Source organism: Pteronotus mesoamericanus, unplaced genomic scaffold (genome assembly GCF_021234165.1).
Source record: "Pteronotus mesoamericanus isolate MK-2021 breed Mesoamerican mustached bat unplaced genomic scaffold, CSHL_Meso_final scaffold_232, whole genome shotgun sequence".
NCBI lineage: Eukaryota > Metazoa > Chordata > Mammalia > Chiroptera > Mormoopidae > Pteronotus > Pteronotus mesoamericanus.
The window spans coordinates 21,673,452-21,699,718 of record NW_026555311.1 but is presented as its reverse complement, the minus strand read 5'-3'; the positions used below and the strand labels follow the sequence as shown (position 1 = coordinate 21,699,718).

The 26,267-nt window shown below is 33.2% G+C and overlaps 1 protein-coding gene across 1 annotated transcript in view; it reads left to right on the top strand.

The window, feature by feature from the left end:
- CCSER1 (coiled-coil serine rich protein 1) overlaps window positions 1–26,267 on the top strand; it is an 898,936-nt gene that overhangs the window by 490,342 nt on the left and 382,327 nt on the right. Inside the window, exon 7 of the mRNA XM_054591576.1 lies at window positions 16,069–16,146. Within this exon, the coding sequence (XP_054447551.1) occupies window positions 16,069–16,146 (78 nt within the window). The remainder of the gene's footprint in view (window positions 1–16,068; window positions 16,147–26,267) is intronic.

Genomic DNA, 26,267 nt, shown 5'->3' with positions numbered 1-26,267 from the left:
ATATATAATTAAAAAAGAAATTAAAATGTTAAATTCAAGGACACAGTGCTTTGAATAAATGCCTCAAGTAATATGAACTTAAGAAGTGCATCAATTATAAATAGAAGATCTAGCATAAATGAAGTATTTTGTGACTTATGAGTCTAAAGAATTTTTAAAATGCATTTAGTACAATAAAGAATTATAAGGAATTAATTTATAAACTAAATTATTCACTTTTAGATATTAAGTAATAATATTTCACTTTTATTGCACAAATTATAAGACACTAAGTAAGAGTTCTAAAACTTGCAGCTGAAATGGATTATTTCATCTTTATCAGCTTACTTTTTGGGTAGATGTTATTACTTGAAATATCATACAATGTTAGATCTAGTAAGAAAGGAGGAATGGAATTTAACCTCTTATTTACCTTGGAGGAAAGTATAAAGGCAAGGCAGTTATGGTTGTCCAGGTTCATGTGAGCTTTGTCCCTGGCCCCATAAGCTCATTTAGATGAATCTCAACAGCTTATTAATTTGAGAAGGGAAAACAAACATTCTCTTTACATTAGTACATTTTTTAAATTTCATTTATTGATTTTATTTAACCAAATATCTGTATTTGGATATCTTGGTACTGATATTTATAATATTTCAAGGAATTTTCTTCATATCATTGTATAAAAATTTTATATTTTATTGAGTGCAAGCTTTGGTATTATGTGATTGTAGTATTAAGATTGATTATTTAGAAAAAAACTATCAGACAAAATATATAAGCAACCAAGGACAGTAAATGAGTTTGTCAATATTAAATTCATTCAATTATGAATTTTTAAATTAATTTAAATGCTATACTTTCTGTAAGGAATTACTCTTTTTAATAACTCATCGATTACTTTCCCCTAATATAAATCTTATATCCAACTACCAACTTTAATTCATAGGTGCTGAACACTGAGGTGGATTAGCATCATGCTGATTTTATTTTTTTATTTTATTTTAACTAAAAAAAGTGTACTGCCAGTCAGGATGAATAATGTTTACAGATACTGTGCACAGTGTTTTGTGGCCAAATTTATTTACAGTCATTCATATTAACTGATTTGCTCTTGCCAAGCAGTTCCAAATTCAACAATTATTCATGCAAATGATTCATTGCATTTTTATATATTTATCAATTTGTGTAACAAGATGTATCTTCTAACAAGCTGGGTATTTTACTGTGGTTAAAATTAATTGAGAAACTGCTAATTTTTCTAAAACTACTAATGTCCTATTAAGCTGGACTTCCCAAAACAGGAGCTTTTCAAAGGTAGTTAACCACTGACTTTTAAAAAAGTAATCATGTAAATCTTAAAAATAAATTGTGGAATAAACTCCAGTTGAGTAGTGATGGTAGTTTCTGTGGTACCAAAGTGAAAAACACATGAATGTGTCCTGAAGGTGGCTCATAGTCTTAGCAAACAGACACATAAACTAACAATTTCAATGGCATGAGAATAGCTAAAAACTAGCACTTAGCACTTCATGTGTGCCAGCTCTGGTTTTATTAGTTTTACCTCTTTTACCCATCCCTGTACCCTTAAGAGTGGGTTTTATTGTCATCTCCATTTTAAGAATAGGGAACGCTGCCCAAAGAGCATATATAACTGCCTAAGGTCACATAATTAGTGATTTGCTAAACTGAGAATAAAACCAAAGAGTCTGAAGCTTGCTCAAAAAAAAAAAAAAAAAGAAGAAAAAGAGGTATAATACATGGGCTACGAATGTAGCAGAGAGAGAATACTGAATTACAGCTTGAGAAATAAATAAGAATGTGCTACTTAAGGGCTACACAGTGATGGAAAAGGAAATGGAGGGATTGGGGGAGTGGGAGCAATTAAAGAGCTTTCTGGGATAAGAGAAAAGATTTCTTAAGGGCAAAGAGTTAAGAGACCAATGGATATATGAGGCAAATAATAGCAGATTCTTATTAGCACAGCCATGCTTCTGAAAGTGAAACTACAAATCATCTGAAAAAAGAAACCCTTGGCTATACGATGAATATACAGATTCCCAGACTATGTCATTGTTCTACTGAGTCAGGATCTCTGTGGTGGGACCCAAATAAGCATTTTTTAAAAATTATATTTTATTGATTACGCTATTACTGTTGTCCCAGTTTTCCCCCTTTGCCCTCCTCCACTCCCTAATCCCTCAGGCAATCCCCACACCATTGTTCATGCCCTGGGTCATGCGTAGTTTCTTTGCCTACTCCTTTTCCTACACTGTACTTTACATCCCCATGGCTATTCTGTAACTACCTATTTGTACCTCTTAATCCCCTCACTTCACCCATTCTCCTCCACCCACCTCCCATCTGGCAATCGTCCAAACGCTCTCTGTATCCCTGATTCCATCTCTGTTCTTTTTGTTTGCTTAGTTTGTTTTTTAGATTCAATTGTTGATAGATATGTATTCATTGCCATGTTATTGTTCATAGTTTTGATCTTGTTTTTTTTAAGTAAGTCCCTTTAACATTTCATATGATAATGGTTTGGTGATGATAACCTCCTTTAGTTTTTTATTGTCTAGCAAACTCTTTACCTGCCCTTCAATTCTAAATGATAGTTTTGCTGGGTAGAGCAGTCTTCCCTGTAGGTCCCTGTTTTTCATGACTTTGAGTATTTCTTGCATTTTGATAGAGCTTTAATAGAGAGTGTCAGGTGATTAAATGCTTTGCATCATAATTTCTAAGATCTCTGTACTGGACTGTAAAGTTTACTGTGAGAAGTGTCCGAAGGTAGATAAGGATCAGATCACAATAAGGCTTTTACATTTTCATCTTTCTGATTAGATAATTTACCAAAATAATAAACAGTATTTCAAAATACACACTAAATATTGACATAGGTTAAAAACACAGGAGGGAAATAAATAATTCAACAGACAGAAATGAAACAAAATTATTTGCTATGTATCCTATTTCATTATTCTTCTAAAGTAATCCATAAGAAAATATGGATTCTTACCTATTCTTTCATTAAGATACAAATCCCCAGCACCCTGATCATTCTATTTCATTTATTTTCTACTCATACAAATCTTTACCTCTTCAGGAAATCTTTTAAAAGATACGAGTGAGTTCAACATTAATTCATTAACTTATTTAACCTAATAATTTTCCACCCTGGTGGCAAATGAAGAGGAACTAAGGAATTTTTTATAAAAGGGGAACAATTGATTTACAATTATTTGTTCCAGTATCTATTAATGAAAGGCTTTTGACTTTACTCTGAGGAGTACATGTATAAGTATACTACCTATAGGGAGCTTGAAATGTAGAAAGGAAATATAATATATATAAAAATATGGTAAGTCAAAATATTATAAGGGCCCAAAAGAGGTACAGGCAATTAATGCACTGTAGGAGTTCAGAGAATTGCAACACTGCTTGCTGTTGAAGGCATTTAGGGGTGTTCTCAGGAAGAGTAGGCAATTGAGCTTAGTTGTAAATGATGGATCAGATTTTGATATTAAGGTTATTGAAAAAGGGCATTTCCAAATTTTCTGATGGAGAAGTGACTGAAAGGAAGTAAAGTTGAGTAAGAGGAATTATGGTGAAAGGGATTGTTGGAAACAGCTAATACTTTGTCTTGAGAATTGGACTCAGTTCTGTAAAGGTGAAGGAATAGAAAGAGAAGTTTATTCTCAGTTTGAGAGACCTGCATGCCTGCCTAAACAGAGTGGAATTCACTCATGTCCCTACGTAAAATAATGGAACCTTTTAGCAAAGATGAGTCCATGAAGAACCGTGTTTCAGAAAGATCAATCTGATATTAGGGTGTGCGGAGGATTTGAGAGGGGGGAGACTGAGTGCAGAGAAGAGTTATAATATTTTGAACCAGGTCTTTATCCCCGTATAGAAATGGGAACTTGAAAAATGATAGAGTTTGCAAAACAAGCCCTCATTTAGAAATTGACCTCCCCCATATACTTTGTGATTATTTCTTTCTAGAAGGCAAAGGAATAGAAATAAATAAATGCAATTAAAGCTTCATCTGCTTCTTCTCAAGGTCTTGTGTAAATAATTGTATCTAATGAATGCATTGAATATGTCCAGTGGTAGGCAGGTAAGTGGTTAAAAATCAGCTCTCCAAATTAAAACGAAACAAAACAAACCTGATTTGTAATTTGCCAATTCCTGTGTTGTAAACAATCTTTCCATTGTTGTTTTTAAACTATCAATGCGATGTAGTTGAACATGAATTTGAGAAATTTGGGGAGGAAAACTTCTCTACTAATTAGGATTGACTGTTCTGGGCCCCTCAAATTAACTGTCAACAGACAGATTAACAGGAGAACAGGTTACTATGCCTGCAGAGCTTCTCAGTTGTGAGTAACTCCCTGAATAAGCAGAGATAAAGGCCTCTGTACCCACTTACCAAAAAGGGATGAGGAGCAGTTTAGCACTTCAGTGGGAAAGTATTGAAGGTTTTGTCGGGCCTTTCCTCAACTCACACTCCTGGTGCTAAGGGATCAATGATGGCTGTACTTTTGAGAGGTTCTGCTTAAGTTTAGATAATACTTCTTTCTGTGGCTACTGATTGTTCAGAAGTTTTCAGTTAAAAAAAATTATACTTTGGTGAACTCTTAATCCCTTTGGGAAGCGATGAACTCAGTCAGTTGTAAGCCCTGGCAAGGTGTTTACTGTATACCAGTATGTGTCCCATCTCAGAATTGCCTCTCTCTTTTTTTTTTTTTTTGCCCTGGCTAGTGTGGCTCAGTGGATTGAGCACCAGCCTGCAAACCAGAGGGTCACCGGTTTGGTTCCCAGTCAGAGCAAATGCCTGGGTTGCAGACCAGGTCCCCAGTAGGGGGCGTATGAGAGGCGACCACACATTGATATTTCTCTCCCTCTCTCTCTCCCTTCCTTCCTCTCTGTCTCAAAATAAATAAATAAAATCTTTTTAAAAATTGCCTTTTTTATGTGAATTAAATTAATTAAAAAACAAACAAAAAATCAAAATCAAATTTGCCCATAACAGCTGTGATTTGGGTATAATAGGAGGGATGACACCATTGGTAACCAGGATTTATTCATTAGAATTGGACAGATTTTGGAGAATACTATGAAGTGTCTTCATAACTTGAAGGAGTTTGAACAAATGAAGTGTGGAAAAAGAGGTAAACTATATGCTACCTTCATAAAGATTCGAGTATATATTAGAGCAAAACTAAATTTAGACAATGGGTATAAAATTGCAGTTAATGCTTTCTATTTATTCTGCCCATTCCCTCATTTGGCTTTATTCGCTGTGAATTGTTTAAGTTGATTGTGGATGTATTTGCTATAGGAAGGGGCTAAACCTCTGTCTTTGGTTGGGCTTATGAAAGAAAAATTTAAGTACAATATTTTTAGTTTCCAGGTAGCATAGCTAAGTGGTGGCTGTTCACTTGACCACACCCCTCATGTCATGGGGCCTAGAGGAGAAACAGCACTTCTTGCTCCTCCTTATTACTTTCTGACTGCTCTCTTTCCTCCTCCCTAATTACTTTGGGCCTGAAGCTCATGCCATTTTTCTAAATGATCTTTCAGCCTCCACATTTGCCCTCCTCTAGTCTGTTTTTAACCTAGCATTTGCCACATATTTTTCATTATAAGTGAGTTACCAAATCCAGCCCACACTTAAGGGAGGATATCACACAAGAGTGCACATGCAAAAAGCGTTAGAGGCCATTCTAGAAACCGCCTACCTCAGGCAACATATCCAATTCTAAGCACAGGGACATACGCTCAGAATTTAAAGCTAGAAACTTACTAGTCCTCAGCAGCAGACACAAAATTCAAATGTCATTTAGTTTTAAAGCTGTGAGCATTATCCTATCAACCAACACTTTAGAAATCCATGAACGGAATGATACCCTTCCTTCCAGTTCAACACTACACCAGCCAAATCTGCTAGTGAAAAGCTGCTTTGTTTAGTTGAAAGTCAACCAGCAGCAGCTTGCAACACTCAAGGCCCTGGCATCTGTGTCTTGGCTGAGAATACACCTGGTCTTTGTCTTTCTGAGGTTTTTGAGACCCAAAGGCTTTGCTAGGCCCTCTCATCCTACAAAGCATCATTTAAGGCTCAGAAGAATGTAAAAATAGCTTCCTGTTTGTGGGAGAAGTCTCCAGAAGCAGCAGAGCCTTCCAGGTTAAACTCAGGATCTAAAGTTTAAATCTCTTACTCAGACCTTGGCAGTAAAAAGCCAACTTAATAACTGCTGAAGAGAACACATGTTCTCTGTATGTGATCTTGCTAGCAAAAGAAAGGACTGAGCTGAGCCAAGCACACCAAGTTCATCTATGCCAAATTTATCAGCAAGAAAAGGGAACCTTTCTTTGCTCGACGGAGGAACTGAGAGTATAACACTGGCAGAGCTTCTACGTGAAAGGAAACACCAGGAATAAGGAACAAGTGCTCTCATCGAACTTCAAAATTTTACAAATATTTTATTTGCTTTATGATTTTTTAATATGAAGAAAATTCAACATAGTCATATAGATCACTCTTTGAATTGATGATTTCTTTACGTTTATGTTTAGAAAAATCCTCCCCATTCTATTACTGAAATATAGTGTTTACCTATATTTTCAAGTGCTTCTTTTAGGTTTTTATATCTATCACTCTAATCAGTTAAGAATTTATTTGAACGAAATCTGAGGATATATTTTTCTCTAATAATTAACTAATTTGTAAATCACAGACTACTAAATAATCTGGTATATTTCTTTTTACCTATTGAAGTTACGGTGGATTCATAAATCTGAATCTTCTCAAGTAGGAATAAAGATCTATACATTAGCATTGTAGGAAAATATATTAGTATTTATGCATTAGAATTGGACAGATTTTGGAGAATACTATGAAGTGTCTTCTCTTCATACATATGAAGCCTAGTATATACATATTTAATAACTAAGGCCTTATAATTCTATAAATGTATTAAAATAAGCACAGATATGTTTTTAAAATATTATCAGAGCATTTATTGTAAAGAAAAAATGGCAATATAAAAATGTCTAAAATTAAGGGCCTGACAAGATGAATAAACCTATAATTATATGACAGAATTGTATGCATTTATCATGAATCATATTGAGGAAAATATTTGATGTGAGAAAAATCCTGAGAAGTCAGTGTAAAATAAAATTTATGATAGATAATGTACATTAATTCCAATCAGTTACATTGCACAGAAGAACACTGGAAAGAAGTTCACAGATATTTTATCAGTAACTATCTTTTGATATTTGGATTTTTACTTATCTAGCCATCCATCCCTTTTATTTTTGTTTTTTATACTTTATGTAGTTGCTTATTTCCCCTAATGAATTTAAGATAATTAGAGGAAGGAACTGTGTTCATTAAACATACATCTTCACAGAATCTGGTTTGTGGCAGGTTCTCAATACTGTCTGTTAAAATTTTGTTATTAAATAAGATTATAATTTGAACTTGTTCCAAGAAGAATATTCCAACAATGTTCAAGAAAATAAACAGACAAAAGAATAATGGAGATTTAAGTCATAGACTGAAATATAAAGAGATTCAGTAGCACTTGTTTCGGATCCAAACTCAGGGATTAGAAGTCAGGGACAGAATTTTCTCCCTGGGAGAAATAGTGGGTTAAAAAAGGAACCTGCTTTATAGTATCTGCATAATTTGGATACAAGAGCAGAAACCGAAGTTTACTAAAATTGAAGCAAACCAAAAGCAAAGTAAAATTATTATGCTTAGTCATTGCTGAGATGGCCATTAAGACTATAAACAAAAGCAGATGACAGCCAGTGGGTGGAGGGAGGGATTGGAAAAAAAAGGAAAAAGGACTTGTGGATGTGGACAGAGTGTGCTGATAGCTGGGGGAAGGGCGGTACAAGGGGGCTAAATGGTCATGGAAAAAATATAATAAAGATGAAATTAAAAAAGTATTGTTAATAAGATTAGTTATTTCTCTTCTTAATAATGTTGTGGTGTGCCTGGCATCAAGTAGTTATGGTTTCTGTAGTTGAATTTAAAATTTTTTTTAAATCAGTGAATGAGATAATATGTGTTTTGTCACTGTAGTGAACCTGTAGTACTGTTCAAAGGAAAAAAAACCTGCTTAGGTTCTAAATGACTTGTATTTCTTTATACATTTACCATTGCTTCACAAAAGTCTTTTTTTGAGAATAAACAGTTACTTTTTCTAACTTTATGATAAACAAAGAACCTTCTGCTCTGTAATATGGTTTCTGAGTGGTTCTTTGCATCAAAAGGAAAGAACTTAAATAGATTGCCACCCTGAATTCTTATGCCAAGTTCAGTTTTCATTATTAGTTACTATGCTGGCCCATATCTGATAAAGTACAGTCTGCTTTTCATTTAGTTATTCTGAATCATCCTGCAAAATTACTCATCCCTATGTGAATTGATATAATTTAATTTCTGAAACTTTCAAACTAAGAATCAATTTCTGATTTCTCCTGTGGGATTCACCTGAAGGAAAGAGTCAGTTTATTTTGTTGCAATAGCCCATGATACAGGCCATTGTGGGGTTTGGTCACAGCCTTGATTTAGCTTTAATTCAATGACAAAACAATAAAGAAGTGAGATACTAATTGGAAGTGATCACAAGATCAGGACAGAGCAAAGAGCAAAACTAACTGAACACTGAGCCAGGCATCTCTTGGGATATTGTTTCTTTCAACTATCTTAGGTTTTTGAAATCATACAAAAGAAATTTTGAAAAAAACATCATTTTTAAAACCTCTGTGGTCTTAGGATGGCAAACTTCAACCAGAGCTTTTGTTTACCTTGTGGATCGGTACTAAAGGCATTTTGAAGTAGAGAATACATGAGGCAGCAGGAAAATATTTACTCTTAAGCCTCAGGCAGGTTATAAATAAAATCTTCATGCAGGACGATTTGACAAAAGCATTCGAAATTACAATTGAATATATCTTTAGCCCAGTAATTCCAACTCCAAAATATTGTCTTATAAGCATACATATAATATAATCATTTATTTTAACTCTGTTTGTAGTAGCTAAAGAATGGAAATACAACACAGGTTAACTATAACACAGACATAAAATGGGATACTATAAAGTAATATAAAAGAATGAAGAAACTCATTATATGCAAATACATGGTAATTTGATATCTCTTGCTTTGCCTTTCCAGTATCTAATACATTTTACCACTAACAAAATTTGAATTTTCCTTTGGGGAATGATTTCTCCTAAACTCTCAATCTATTTGTTTTGCGTAGTGCTGATCCTACATCCTTGAAATAGGTGTGAGCATATAGCAAAGTCCCAGATCACCTTTCCTGTTGGACACAAAAGGCACAGGAGTCAATTCATTTAAAGGACTTTCAGATATGGAAATCGTGTGTATATCTTTTATGTACAAAAGAGAAAATTCAATTATTATATATGTATATATCTCTATGTATTTTTATTATATACAAGTACATATAACATCTATGGAAGTTTATACAATAAGTTGATAAAATTAGAAGCCTTCAGATGTCTGGGCACTAAAAGTAAAAGAGAAGTGTTTTCCCTGAAAAAGAGTATGTGAGTGTGTTATCTAGTCAAAAGTTAATTTTAAAATATGTACTAGATTTTAAAAATTAAGCAAATACATTCTTATATCCAGGCATCTTTTGACTAAATCATAAAGTTCCAATTTCAAAAGTATATAACTGAGTCCCCCAAAATTAAAAAAATAATTTTGTAAATTATTTTGCTATTGTAAATATTGGTAACTTTGCATCTTAGAATAGAGTAGTAGCCTTGGTCTCTGCTCCCCTTGTGTCAGCAAAGTTCAAATTTTAGATTCTATAACTTGCAATTTCCCAATCATAGGGCTTATTCCTATATCAGAGGATGCTTAAATCTCAGGCACACTGTTTTGTAAAAATTATTTGACCATGCAGAGCTTAATTATCAGTTTGTCAAATATGTACTTAAGACGCCAGTATTTTTCTCTCCATTTCTTGGATTGGCCCTTTGTTGGATTTTTTCCTAGGAGTGGTCCATGTACTTGGTTACATCTGGCAAATCAGATAAAAACATATTTTTGACCTTTGCAACATTAGCTGAATGAAAGAATCTGTTTCTCAAAATTCCAACACAGTTTCCATTTTTGAATTTCACTTAAATGATATGGCTTCTGTGCCTTTTTGTGTCCTATAGAACCTTGCTATATGTTGCCTATTTCAAGGGTGTTGGATCAGTACTACTTAAAACAAAGGTACTGAGAGTTTAGGAGGAATCATTTCCCAAAGGAAAATTCAAATTTTGTTAGTGGTAAAATGGATTTGATACTGGAAAAGCAAAGCAGCATATATCAACTACAGGAACATATTATAAAGAAATATATTTCTCCAAATTTTCATTTAGAGAAAACAGGACTGGTGAGAGATGCGACATACACTGGTAAGGTTGTTGAGTTTGACCAGTACAAAGAGCCTGTCCTGCTAGATATTGAATTCAGTTTACTGTCACTCTAATGTTACTTTACTGCCAAAACAATGAACAAGTAAGCATGAAATATATACCACTTAAGGAATGAAATGAGTGAAATCAGCTTCCTCCTGGCTAACTGGTTTCTCACGGAGTTGTGCTGAAATGTAGCAGTCAACACCCTAGATTGGAGGAGGCCGGGGCTTTTGGCTCATTATCATTTGTAAGATACACCTGATGAAGGACACAAACTCTACTCAAGAGTCCACCCGCTAATACATATAGAATGTCTTCTTGTACCATTATTAGATGTTCTGAATTCCCTTTCTTACTAAGTCCTTGGGACAACCATGTCTTACAAGCGGGATGAATCATGAGAAAACTTAACACTTAAAGACATGGAAGCCTAATGTATATTCAAAATTATTGAATGACTGAATGAATAAATGAACAAATTTCCACAACACATCTAAAAGAAATATTTTCAAGAAAAATAGCCCGTTGAACTACAGAAATCTAATTACCGTAAGTATTTTATCAATAGTAACACCATTGATTATTAAAACAGTGGAGTATAACATGTGGTACATTTTTATATAATTTTAGAACTATAGGAATACATGTTCAAATTAGAGCTAACACATTTAGGTGGCCATTTTATGTTATTATACCTAGAAAATTACTTTATAAAATTTACCCTAATCATTTAAAAAATTAAAGTATTTTATTTACACTTAAATCTGTTTATGTACTCAACACATTTGACCTCAATTGATCATATTTCACTTCAAGAAATCCTTGTAAATAAACTTTAATCCCAAAGGACAGCTCCATTAATTATGCTTTCAGGGAAGGTATAATTAATGGATCTGTACTTAGAATTATGGCATTCAGTTAATATTAATAGTGCAAACTCACTTTACCAAGCACCTTAAGAGTACTCAAACAGATCGTTTTTATATGGCGGAAGCCTTCCTTCAGTGTTATCATGTGGAACACAAAATCATGCAAAGAAAAAGAAAGAAAAGAAAGAAATTAGGATCAGCTTTTCCATGAGATCTTAATAGAAGATTAAAAATTCTTTAGTAGATAGTCTATGTACCCCAATAAAATGGTCTGTCAAAGTTCATGTTGTGGAAGTTATACAAGCCCTTGAAAGCTTAGAAGCTTTCAGTAAAATGACAGTCATGTATTATAATCCTAAAAAAATCTGGTAATATTGCTATGAACAATATTTTAAAATAGACTTTTTATAATATTTTAAAATAGTTTCAGATTTATAGAAAAGTTGCTGAGATAATACAGAGAACTCTTGTGCATCCCTCATCCAGTTCCCTCTGTTATGATCATCCTACCTCAACAGAGTAAATTTGTCACAACTAAGAACCAGTGTTGGTTCATGAATATTAACTAAACTCAGCAATTTATTTTGATGTCACCAGTGTTCCCTAAAGTCCTTTCTGCTATGCCAGGATTTTGTCCAAGATTACACTTTATATTTAGTCATCGTAACTAAACATAATCTCTTATACTTCTCAGATTCCCCATGTTTTTGATGAATTTGACTTTGGTCAATGTTTTTGCAAAAAGATCCTCAATTTGGATTTGTCCATTGGTTTGCTCATGATTAGACTGAGTTAATTGATTTTTGGTAGGAGGACCACAAAAGTGAATTACCCTTCACATCACACTATATCATGCTATCTATATGAACACTTGGTTGAGGTAGTGTTTGCCAGTTTTCTCCACTGTAAAGTTACCTCTCCCCCCTTTTCATATACTGCTCTTTGGAAATAAGCCAATAAACACAACCTCACAACCTAAGGATGGGGGTAGGGTGTTAAGTTCCACTTCCTGAAGAGGAGAAGTACCTACCTAAATTACTTGGAATGCTCTATAAGAGAGACTTGTTTCTTTCCCAATTATTTATTTATTTGGTTACTTATTTGTTTATGTATGAATTCATGACTATCTTTTTTGTTTTATACATTCAGATGTTATCTGATACTATGTTATTTATTTTGTTGCTCAAAGTGTTTCATCTTTGGCAATTGAGAAATCTTTTAAGTTTGCTCCTTTGTCTCTTTGGCATGTTTTATCCTTTTATCTTTTGAGCACTTCTTCACTCTCTGACACAACAAAATACTTCAGGATATGATGAATTTTAAAATCATTTTGCCGAGTGAAAAAAGCTAGACCTAAAATAATTTATATTGTACATTTTTGTTTATGTGAAATAAATGAAAGGCCAAAGTAATTTAAAATGATCTAGCACATCAGTGTTTAGTATGGGGTGATAAATACCTCTTTCTCATGTATACACATATCTGATATGCTCAAAAGTAAATACTTGTCTAGATTTTATTATGGAATTTAAAGGTAGTATTTAAGGTTAAGCTCAATCTGGAGAAAAATAAATAAGAATTTAGCATGCATGAGATAGAAATAGAAAGGGTGGAATCTAGTAATTTGGGTGAAATAACGTTTTAAGTGTAGGAAAAATGTTAGGTTCATGTGATTTAACCATCTAGTGTTGGAAAGAAGCAGATGTTTATTGGACCCAGAAGCCGAAGACAAGGTTTTAGGGCACTTGTCAGAATTAAGATAGGCTTCTTATAACCTGTCAAGAACATCTAATACAGTTTTCAAATAAGTTAAACTCCTGAGTGTTACAGGAGAATTAAGGAGATTCCTTCTTTTGGCATCATTTATTTTTTGTACAGAATAAGTCTTCTATATTCCCATGGGATTGACTTTTAACATTGTTATAAACCAGCCATTTCCACAGTCTCTGAAATATATCATAAGCAGATAAAGCCATAGTGCGAATGAAATATTTTATGAAGATACTGTAGAACACATGCTGTTAGCTTTTAGAAGCATCAAATGCAACTTATGAAGTACTTTGTTAATTTGAATTTAGATAAACAATTGCATTAGTATGGCTATCATTGAATGAAAAGTAAATAAACTGAAGTATAGTATGATGTATGGATAAAACACATCTGAAGACTTTAGTATTTTATCTAAAAGGATAAACAAGTTGGAAACACAGATAAATTACCAATCACTGATGTGCAAATGGAAAAACAGTAAGCTAAAAATGAAGGTTTTTATTCTATTCTTTGATACATATTTTTCAACTTAATAATTAAATGCATTTTATCAGATGCTGTCATATAAGATTGATTTGTTTTTTAAAGATTTTTCTCAAGATTTCCTAAGAGCAATAGAATTAAAGTCACACCATAAGATGAATCTGAAAGTGAAAGCTAGAGCAAAGTTTTCCCTAAGAATGACATTCAGAGAATCAAGGTTACATGATGCAAATTTTAGAATCTGTTTTCTACAGTCTTAGGATGGCACATTTATTTCTGGAATGTTACAGGATACCTCAACCCTAAAAAAAGGTTAATCATGAAGCTTGATTTTAAGCTACTCTACTTGTGGAAATTCAAAAGCCTTCATCTGCAAGAATATGATCAAGGATTTTATATTTTTATAACTGAATGTCATCTCTGTTGCCTGAATATATGATTTTAAGGGCAAATACTTTAACGTGCTTTACAGAATATCAGTACTTCAGGAAAATATCATGCAATTCAACTACATATGAACTGCCGTCTATCACTTGCTTAAATTTTTGTGAGAACTCTGATGAGAGAAACAGCTCAAGTCATTGTTTTTCTAATTCTGCAAAGAAAGTATTATTGAATTCTTATGTAGAATCTTGTGGTAAATTCATTCCTAAGAAAATCTTTGTATCTCCATTAGATCATGTAATCAAGTAGAAACAGTCAGCAATTCAGAACATTTCCTAATTTTGATTAAAAAATTAAATGGCCAAAAAGCTCTGAATACATTTAGAAATTAAAGTCAGTAACTTGCCTCAGTTACCTGATGCATGTATTTTTCAGCTTCCTTTAGTAAATTCTTGTTCTATTTTTACCTGACTTCCTCCTTTAGACATTTTAACCCAATGTATACTCTCATATCAACTTCTAAAGTAGGGGAGTGTTATATAAAAATTATGTTGAGTGTCTTGGTCCCTATAGTTCTTACCATTGTTTCTGGACTACAGTCAGAGTAATCTCATTTTAATGGATATTTTCAATGTGTCCAGTTTATTGTACACAAGAATGAAAAAAATTGAAAATAATTTTTGAATAGTCTAAGAATTTGTAGCAGTTGCCGCATCCACCCTTAGTTTGTTCTTTTGTTGGAACTGAAATCAGCCAAGCTTCTCCACTTGTTCTGTTATCTCCACCAAGGTTAATTCCTCTTTTGCTTTAATCTTTATTGCAAAATTTCTTGTCTTTATGTGCATGTACATCCAGAAAACAAGCTGAAAATGTAAGTGTGAATTATGTTCAATGTTTTTTTTGCTTATCTACTTAAATGGAAAAATTCCTCTGAGAAAATAAGAATATAGTAAAATAACTTATGTTGCTATCTATCATCAATATCCTTTCCTTTCTTTAAGGAAAAAATAACGACAAGCTGCTTTTTTCAAGCCAATCTCTTATTTAAGATGTCTTAACTGATGACTTTTTTAAAATTTTTAATTTATCTTTTTTGTTCAAATACATTTGTCTCTGCCTTCCCCACACCACTTTCCCCTGCTCCCTCCTCCTCTCCCTCCTTCAATCCTTCCCCGCTTTGGCTTTGTCCACGGGTCCTTTATACATGTTCCTTGACTTGACCCTTCCCTTCTTTTTCCCCGCCCACCCCTCCCTCCTTCCCACTTGATTGTTGATTTCTTTTTTCTTTCAATGCTGCTGGTTATATTTTCCTTGCTTGTTTGTTTTGTTGGTTAGGTTCCACACAGAGGTGAGATCGTATGGTATTTGTCTTTCGCCCCGCCCCCCCCCCCCCCCCCGCCGGCTTTTTTCACTTAGCATAATGCTCTCTAGTTCCATCCCTGCTGTTAAGTGATGGCATTTTTAAAGGACTAGAAGAATAGCATTAGCAGCTTCCCAATAATGCTCTTATGTTTGTGTAAACATTTGTCTTTAAAATAATTGCTTAGCAGAATATAATAAGAAAGTTTATATCAGGTTCCATGATTATGGGAATCTTAGTAATTTAATACTTCATAGTAATTAATACTTCTGCAGTAATTTTAATACTTCTGCAATTGTATAACAATGGCAGACATACTTTTTATAATGAATAAAAACTTGGTACAATAATTTAATCCTCCATAAAAGAAAGAAAAAATGATTAATTTCTGTTTCAAAAATCAGTTTGAGAGACATGGAAATACCAACAGATGAATCGTTACAGAAATAGCATTATTTTTAAAGAAAAGGTAAAAAATGCAATAATACTAAGTGTAATACTAAGTATTACCCTAACACAGAAGATGATCACTGTATTTAATAAAATGCATTTGTAATCTACATTGTGATAATTTGACTAATTTCTCAGATAACTACTTACTTCCAAGTAAGGCATGATTGACTGTATAAAAATAATTCGAACTTTTCTACATCTGTATTTTATTCATTTTTTATTTTAATAATAAGGATTATATTCTAAATTATGAATAATACAAATAACTACAAAAAGTGCAACTTCAGTTCTAATCTGTTTTCCTTGCAGAGCGCAGACATGAGCCCAGCAAGTAGCACCACTTCACTTCCTGTTAGTCCTCTTACTGAAGAGCCATTGCCTTTCAAGGTAAAAAAGAAACAAACAAAAACAATTGTTTATAGTATTTTTGGATAGTTATTAAATATTAGTAAAATAGTTAATAAATATAGTAACAATATTTTTTGTGTAGGTGATAAAGTGAACTGCTTTAATCTGTAATACTCATATCAAATATTAAAATACTTGTTTTATTGTCATTCTAGTTGCTAAATAAATGTAAAAGTTTGGAATAGAAATTAATACTTTATGGAACACATTGTTTGCTTGGCATATAAAAGATAGAGATTTCACTGTAATAGTTTGATGTCACATGAATTTGAGGTTTGAAATTTTTACTTATATGAATTTTAAGCAATAAATTTAGAATGAATGTTCAGTCCTCATTAGCTGGTTAAACTTTTATTGATGACTCTAGGTCATAATTATCAAATCTTTACAAAATGATAGTCAAACTTAAGAATTGAAATGTAGAAGTATTCCTCTAAAACATGTTTTTAAAGTATTTAAAGAAAAACTTGTAAAGTTGGGATTATACACTTATGTGCAAGAGTTTCCATTTAGTTTGGTTTAAAGACAGGGAAATGAGGTTTATTATGACTTTCATGATTTTTGTAATTACTATAAAATTATTATTGTTGTGGATTTTTTTATATGAACACTATGCCTTACTCGACTTCATACTACTTATACCTAGTTCAGTGACTGGCATGACTTTATATATACTGAATATTTGCTTTATTGTTAAAGTGAATATAATACAAGACTATGAATTCCATTGTGTATCTTAGTTTTTACTTATGCACACTTTCTTGCTTAGTGATAATAATAATTGTTAAAAGCTTATTTTATAGTATAAAATTGTGAAATACTGAATAGTATTCTGATTATACTGCTTATTGAGAAATATTTCTTTATCTACAACAAACAGAAAATATTAATGTTTCAAAGCTTAGTATTACTTATTTTCATCTTATGGTGCATAGAACAAAATTTACAGAAGAATCATATCTCCAATGAGGTTTTAATTCGATTTTCAAAACATCATCAAAATCCATTTTCACTTTTTAATATATTGACAATGCCTACACTCCTTGAAACTAATGTATTTTTTTTAACAGAGGTAAAATAAAAAGGGAGATATAGCCTAATATGAGCTGACAGAAAGCTAATATAAACATAACTATTTTAGTTAGTTTCTCCTGTTTGTTCAAAGAGATCGATATTGTTCCTGTGTTAACGTGTAAGGGGTTTCATCATCAATTAAAACTTCCAAGTCCTTGTAATATATAATATTGGCTTTTGATAGCCAAGATAGTTATGGTACCTCTTAATTTACTGTTTTGTGAAAGGAATGATATTTATAGTTTTTTGAAAAATTTTATCATGTCTAAAAACATTTCACTAGTATTTAAAAGTATTTAAAGTTTGAAATTACAAAATAAAATTCCTACATTTCTTTAATTTTTATATTATAAATTTTTATTATGTAAATGAGTAATTGAATATGTATTTACTTCTATGGACACACAAAATATATAGAAACTCTTTTGCGATACACCTTAGCACTATAAGTGAATTTTAATTGCAAAAATATGTTGAAAACTCTTTAACTCGTAAAAGACACAAGTTTTCTTATAACCATAGTCTGAAAAATCCTGATATTATCATCTATTTGCATGTAAAACTCTGTTTAAAATTATAATTGACTAAAATATAATTTTTTCTCATTCCCTATGAATATGGCATGGTCTCTCAAGTTAATATAAATTAACCCTTTTTAACCCCTTAGCTTCCTTCTCTAAGACAGTGGTTCTAGCATCAAACTCCATAACCATCTGTTCTAATAAGGTGTCTAAAAGATAAGCTTTGATGGCTGATTGAGGGAATCAATTTTTCTTTTCCCCTGAGATCTAATTAAATTACTAAAACAAATGTATTCCATTCTTTTTCTTGGTCTATTTTGAAAGTACTCATACAATAGTTGAAGGAAAATATCCTTTTTTGGCTCAAGTGTTTATCAAAATGAATGCTTTTCTTTATCATCTTTAGAATGACATTCAGATTAAACTGATTTTAACCACATTTCAAATAAGGAGATATATATACATAGATAGATAGATAGATAGATATATGTATCTATCTATCTATCTATATATATATATCCTAATACTTATAGTTACATTTCCACTAATATATCTATTTTTATCCTTGACCTGAATACTAGATGAGATATTTGCTATCAATAGGCCAATAGTACCAGAGAAAAGCTACTAAATTAAATGGGGAAGAAAACTGGGTCATGGGTAGCATGCTTGAGAGAATCTCCCAAGAAGTCAAGACAGGTAGGTTAAACAAGACAACAAATCTTATTTGGGACCAAATGCTTCTTTTCCTTAAGAAGGCAGTATTTTTCAACAGTATTAACATTCTTCAAGTTAATTTTTAAGCATAATGAGATCTGCACTGAAAGATAATTCAAGCCCCATATATTTACTTCTCTGTTTTATTCCACAGAGCATTTAACCTCCTACTAAACTTCTTAAACTTTCATTTACCATTTAAAGCCTATCACTGTAATGTTTTGTTTTGCTTAGCTAGTCTTTCAAAAGAGGATGTTTTCTGTAAATATCTCTCCAGTCTTAAACAAATGCTCAGAACTCTGTGTCCCTCGTTCAGATAGAACTGAGTGACCAAAAATAAGTAGGGCTGGGCACATGAATGCCATTTTACTGCAGTCGTCACCATTCCCTACTGTATTCATATCAGGCCACAGAAGCTTTCAAATATATCCTTTCAGAGAAAAAGATATATAATGCATGATTTCCTACATTTGCTGCAAGTAATAAACTCACAGATTTCCCAGTCAGACTCCTGGTGCTGAGAAATTTCTAGGATTCCAACTTCATGTATATTATGCAGACTATTGTTATGGACATTCTTTTGAAGACAGAAGGCATATGTAGAACCTCTATTTAAAAAAATAAAGATTTAATTAATTTATTTTTTAGAGAGAGAGGAAGGGAGGGAGAAAGAGAGGGAGAGAAACATTGATGTGCAAGAGAAACATCAATCAGTTGTTTCTTGCATGTGCCCCAACCAGAGACTCAGCCCTCAATGCAGGCATGTGCCCTGACCGGGAATCCAATAGGCGACCTTTCACTTCGTGGGACTACACGCAATCAGCTAAGCCATGTCCATCAGGACTTACCTCTTTTTAAAAATGCAGTATTTAGCATTATGTAATTTCTATACACAACTGGTCTGTCATATACCACTGCATCATTGTGGAAAGGCCAAGGGATAACTAATTTTTCATGGGCGGGAGTAGTATGTTATCAAATAACCAATAATAGAATCACAGAAGTTCACATTTTTCTAAGACTTTTATTTGAAAAAAATAGAGAGTATACTACTTAACTGTTAATTACAATTTTTGTGGTTTTCCATAGAGTAACAGTAAACCAAGTTGGCATTGTTAAATTTGAACATCCCATTTTACTGTATTCCACATTTCTCTCTGCCATTCCCCCTGATTTCTCTTAACAATCCAATCGCCTGCTTCCCTGCTCCCTACACTAGGCTCAGTCAGACATCCCAGGTCAAAGATGCCTTGGGGCCACCAAATTTTACTGTTCTTTAGTTGCATCGCTCTATTAATTTATTTTTATATTAACAATTTCAATCCATTCCTGGAACTAACACTCTTAATGCTAAAGCTGGCTCGCTGTTCCCAGCCCTCTATAATAATACTTGTTATTTTGGCCATGTTATTTTTGCCAGCCACTTCTACTACATATTTTTAAATTTATTTGTACCTCAGTAAAGCATGGCTGCTAGATTTAGTTCTTTTTCCCCAAAAAAGCAGCTTTTCTTTCATTAGATATGTTAAAAATATATATGTATATATGTTTCAATATATATGTATTCAATATATAAATATATATGTATATATTTTTCTCCCTTACCCATTTATCCTTGTCCTGTGAGAAATTCAAACAGGATAGAAACAAATTCAACTCAATTTTTCTTAGACTCTGCTTCAAAAGTACACAAAGGCACTAAAGTATATCTTCCATTCACCAATCTTCAAAGTCCAAAAATAGGCATAAATAACTTATTACCTTTCTTGGCCTGTTCACTGAATGCTGCTTCTCTGTGATATTTGAGTTCCTAGGCTGTCGAATGGGTTTGGGTATCTAGTGGTTAGAATATGCAATGGAGCCACCCTATCTGAGGTCCAGCCACCTTCCCAGAAGCAGCCGCAGAGTGGTGCCGGCTCTTACCTGGGTCTCCTCGTGCAGTCCACAGTCCTCTTGACTCCTTTTCCTCATCTCCAGAAATCATCATTTAGTCTAGACTAGAAAAACCCTCACTCTCCAAAGTTTCCTCAGATATTATTCCTCTCTCATTTAATTAGCCAGGGTCTGGAAAAATCATCTTGATGTACTTTTTAGAAATAGAATTAAGGAAAGGAATTATCTCAAGTGTCTGAAAATTCTTCTGTCTTGACACAAATCTCACTTTAAGAAGCACAGAGTCACCTGTTTTAAGCAAGGGACTGGAGATGGAAATAGAGAAATAATAATGTACCAAAAAATACATCCTGTCATGAAATGCTGGAATGTTATGTTAGAGGGAGAAATGGTGGTAACTCCACTTGACTTAGGAACATGTAGTAACACACATAGCTTGCTCTCAATAATACAAAATAAATATTATACAGGAAAAAAATCCAGGAAATATACAACTATCAACTGTCATATTTTAAAGGTTTTTTTTCCCCCTGTAGTTTCTAAAATGGCCATTTATTTCTACTTTAAGAACAATATTTATTTTTAAGAAAATGGAAAAGAGAGCTGGAAACACTAAAAACACTGTAGTCTGGTTAGGAAACTGCCTGGAAACAAATCCCAGTTCAGCCATTTTTATTTGGGTGACCATGAGCCTTTGTGTCTTTATTTTACTATCTACGAAAGGGAACAACAGCACCCACTTCTTCATTGGGCTCTTCTTCTGGTCTCTCTTATTATTAAAAATAGTGTATATAACAGAAAGGTCCCCAAATTATCTGTTTTGCACTTCTGGCCTTTTTTTTTTTTTTTTGACTAGGCTATTTGTTAATAAACCAATTTATTGAATACCTACCATGTGCATGATAATATTCTAGACACTGGTACTTCTATGTAAACTACACAGACTAAATTCCTGCTTTCTTGTCATTTGAGTGCTAGAGAAGAGAGAGAGTAAATACACACATACAACATGTCAGGTAGGGATAGTTAATTATATGATGAAAAATGAAACAGGGTTTGAGGGACAGAAAGTAACTGAAGTGTGCTGCTGTTTCAGAAAGGATGGTCAAAGATGGCCACTCGGATTTGGGGATATTTTAGGAGACAGCATAATACAGAAAGAGAGAAAACCACACATCTCTCTATGGGAAGAGGCCTCAGAGCAAGTGTGAAACCTACAAGGCAGAAGAACACTGGGCCTTTTTAAGATAGTCAAGGGTATCATTTTGGCTGGAGCTGAGTAAATGGAGGGGGAGGCAAATAATAAGAGATAAGGTCAGAGAGAAACCAGATCATGAAGGGCCTTGCAAGCCATGGGAATGATTCGGGATCTTTATAAGAGATAGGAAACGATTCAAGTGCTTCGGGAAAAAGAATGGCATAATCAGACTTTTTGAAAAAACGATTACTCTGACTTCTGTGTAGGTATAGGCACAAGGAGACAAGTTAGAAGAAGGAAGTCAAGGCTCTTTTGGTGACAGATATTGGTGGCTTAAACTGGAGTAGTGAAGGTTGAGAGGGAAACATCGGCAGGATTTTGGACACATTCTGAATGTGAATCCACAGAATTTATTAATGGATTGTATGGGTGATATCAAAAACAAGAGCAATATCAAAGATTATTCCTAGTTCTAACATTCTCTATATTTTCCTATTTTTACCTCTTTCTGATATTTCAGATAAATAGATATCATGATGTATAAATTAAAGAAGTCCTATTTTTTGTAGGTTTGGTTTACTTTTTTTAGTAGTAGTGAGGCAGAGGGACTAAATTTGAGGTGACAGATGTCAGTTTTACTAGGGCTAATATTTAATCCTACAAGGAATATTTATTTGGTCATCTATTTTCTCTCCCAGATAACTGAAAGACACACAAATAAAGCTAAATATAAGTTATAATTTTATGTTGATTTATATATAGATAATAATTATGAGATAGAAACATGACTCCAGGGCTTAGTGGAAGAAATAGCAGGCAGAAAAAAATTCTCAAAGGGATAGCTGATGAATTTGGAATATAAAATCACACTATAGTTATTATTTAAGGGATTGATTTATGATATGATAATTATAAATACAAAATGGCAAAATTATGTTTCCCTAGTAGGAATAAATTTTAAGAGGGATCTATTATCTATAAATGCATATTCGAAGCATTTTTGATGACTTAAAAAAATTTTTGTTCCCATTATCTATTGCTGTGTGATAGACCATTTTAAAACTTGCCAGCCTGAAACAATAACTTCTTATTGTTGTTTATGATTCTTTATATTGACGGAGCATGTCTGGAGAGCTCTTAGTTGAGGTTCACAAGTGGGTACAGTAAGATGTAGACTGAGAATGTCCTTATCTGCAGGATCCAGTGGGTAGGCATCCAAGGTGACTCCTTGTGGACTAGCTTAAGTTTTTTCACCGTGTGGTGGTTTTAGAGTAGTTAGGATTGTTACATGGACCCTGGCATCACCCAGAGTGAATGGTCCAAAAGGAGAGGAAGTGGAAGCTACCAGGCCAATTATGGAGGAGGCACAGAAATAGATAGCTTTCCCTCCACATCCTTCTATGTTGGTTACACAGGTACACGGTATGTTGATGGTACCCCAAAACTACCCCTATACTTAGAGATTTGTTAGAAGAACTCACAGAACTCAGCTTGTAGCCTTACAGAGCACACACACCCTTATTCCAGCAATATATGTGATGGTTTTTTTTTCAGTGAAGCCCATTAGAAATTCAACATCCAAATATTTTATTGGGAAATTGTCATATAGGAACCCTGAGCCTAGAACACGCATAAATTCCAAACCCTTGGAAAGAAGTCAGGTGTGCAGTATAAACAATGTTGTTTGTACAGATGGTTTAGGCACAGTGAGCCACTCTTAACCTTTGTAGAAAGTTTGATATGCATGTAGAACACTGATTACCAGTCAAGTTCTCAGAAGCCAGCCAATGGCCAACCTTTGCACACAGGCCTAAGGATAATGTATTAGTTTGTTAGGCCTTCCATAACAAAATACTGCAGATGAGGTGGCTTAAACAGCAAAAATATATTTTTTCACAGATCAGAAGGATATCAGTCTAAATTCAAGGTGCTGGAAGGGTTGGTTTCTGGTGAAACTCTCTTCTTGACTTACAGATCTCATTGTTCTCTCACGGGTTTTTCTCTGTGCACATACATTCCTGGTATTTCTTCATCCTCTTATAGGGACACCAATCATGTTGAATTGGCGTAAATGTCCTTATTTTAACTTACATTTTAAAGATCTTATCTTCGAATGCAGTTACATACCGAGGTACTGTGAATTGGAGCTTCAACATATGAATTTTGGGGGGTGTACAATTCAACCAATAAAAGATAGACTCAAGACTGCTATGGTATCTTGTTTCTGTACACAAGGTGCACTTTGACTCAAGGGAAGATAAAATAAACTGCATCTTTTGATGAGGAATGACAAAGATTTGCAGCTACTTTTCATCTAACATATTGATATATGATATCCTTTTATTAATACAGTTTTCAGTGCTGTTGAATTCTCAGACAGATATAAGGAGTTGAGGTTTGAGGAAATGTGAAGGAAATAAGAAATTTCCTTAAATGTTTACATTTATTAACTAGTATACTCATTTGAGTATATTTCCCAATGTTACTTCAATTTTCGGTAAATGGTACCATATATGAACTAACTTAGAGTCCTTAAAATTTTGTGGTTGATAGTATAAAAGAATTATGGCTTCAAAAATATTTTACCAAATTCTGGATTACCACTGAGAATAAAATTCAAATTGAAATAACAGCTAATAAAGAATACTATTTGTATTATGTTTTCATGGTGTTATTTTATGGTAACATTTTTTTCTGTTTGGTTCAGTCAAAATAACTTTTGAATGAACATTATATCTATTATTTAATTTTTGCAGATAGCATTACTGATGTATGATGAATGCTCACATAGTAAGAAAAATAATAATTTTATATACTGATAAATAAAATTATTTTATGTAAAATAAAGCCAAAACAAATCTTGTTCAATTTGTGTTAAAGATACACAATATCTCTCAGACCCCAGGTAAAGAATTTTAATGAAAAAAATAAGCAAATATGTGTCTGTTGCCTATGAGCTTCATATTGCTGTCCAAGTCATTCTCACACACTGTCCAAATGATTTCCGGGGGACATGTGCAAGATACAGAACTTGTCAACATTAATACATCCATCTTCAGCTAACACATTTATTTTCTTCCGTAAATTTAAATCTGATGAGTTAATTTGTCTTTGCATAGCTTGATACCTCAGGACAATCTAATGTTTTTGAGTTCTCCAAGTGATACATATAAACATTTCTTTGTAAAAAGTCTTATTTTAACACACTTTCAGATCATTAAGTTATAATCTAATCAGAGTCCCTTTGATATATTTAGTGGAAAAGATTTACTGAGCATCTGTTAAAAATAATCTCAGAAAAGTAAATTCAAAGATCCATTTTCCGTATCAAGTTTAACAGAGCCCTAGAAAACTACAAGTTGCAGAGATATGGATAGTATTTAATAAATGGCAAAAGTGAGGGCTTTGTAAGATAACCTTGGATTTAGAATACAAATACAGAATGTGGGAGAATGGAATTCAGGTACAGAGCATGGGAACATAATTCTGGATACACTTGCACATAAGAAAACAGGTTGTTGAAGTACTACTGTCCAAGTCTGAAAGCCAACCATTTTCAAAGCCTTGAAAAGTTGCCAAATAAAACAATGTTTCTTGGTAAAAATGATTTTGCAGAATCTGAGTCATTATGACCTCAACCGTGGTTTGGGGATGCACTTAGTTCAGGGATCCAAAGCAGAGCAGCATCCCTGAAACATTTGTTCTATCTGCCAATAAGATGCCAGGACAATTTTATTTGAAAACAATTGAAGTCAACATGTGCACAGTTGGCTGGTGCTCTGTTCAAACCTTAACACTTGCTGGTACCAAGTGTCTAGAAAACCCTGATATTAGATAATAGCAGGGGTGGCAGTCATTGCTGTACACGCGAATATTGACAAGATCTCTTTTAACAACTAACGCAGACTGAGATACTGGAATTGGCTTAGGGTAAACACTGCATTTGAGATAACAACGTCGTCGATGATAATCTAAACAACTGGTCGCATGTATTGCACATTCACCGTTTATATCTTCTCTCAGTGGTACCATTTCATATAGTCTCTAAATCATATACATTCATTCACTGGTTTTTAATATAATCTCTAGCATTACTTCAGAGTTTACCTATAAGTGTGAAATGTACTATAACATTTTTTAAATAAGAAATTAGCAATCAAGATAAAGCTTAAAAAATGTGATTCATTTTTAGCATGCCCATTGGAGACTGACCATGAATACGAGTAGCTGTCAAAAGTGGATTTAGCATAAATTTAGTTTCTCTGGTAATGACTTCCATCTGTTCTATCTTGGAATTCTCTACTTAAATAACAAATGGATTTTAGAAGTCAAATCCTATCAGTATGCACTTGCAACTTTAAAATAGAAATTGCATGAAATCTAATGAATAAAATAAAGAAACGAAGTAGAAATAGATTCAGAGATAAGAAGAACAAACTCCCAGTTATCAGTGGGGAGGCTGGGTGAAGTAGGTTAGGGGATTAAGCAAACAACAACAAAAATACCTTATAGACACAGACAACAGTATAGTTATTACCAGAGGAAAATGGGAGTGAGGTCAGGTAGAAGAGGGTGAAAAAGGAATAAATGGTGGCAGAAAAAGACTTAACTCTGGGTTATGAATACACAATACAATATACAGGTGATCTATTATAGATATGAACATTTCAAATCGATATAATTTTATTAACCAATGT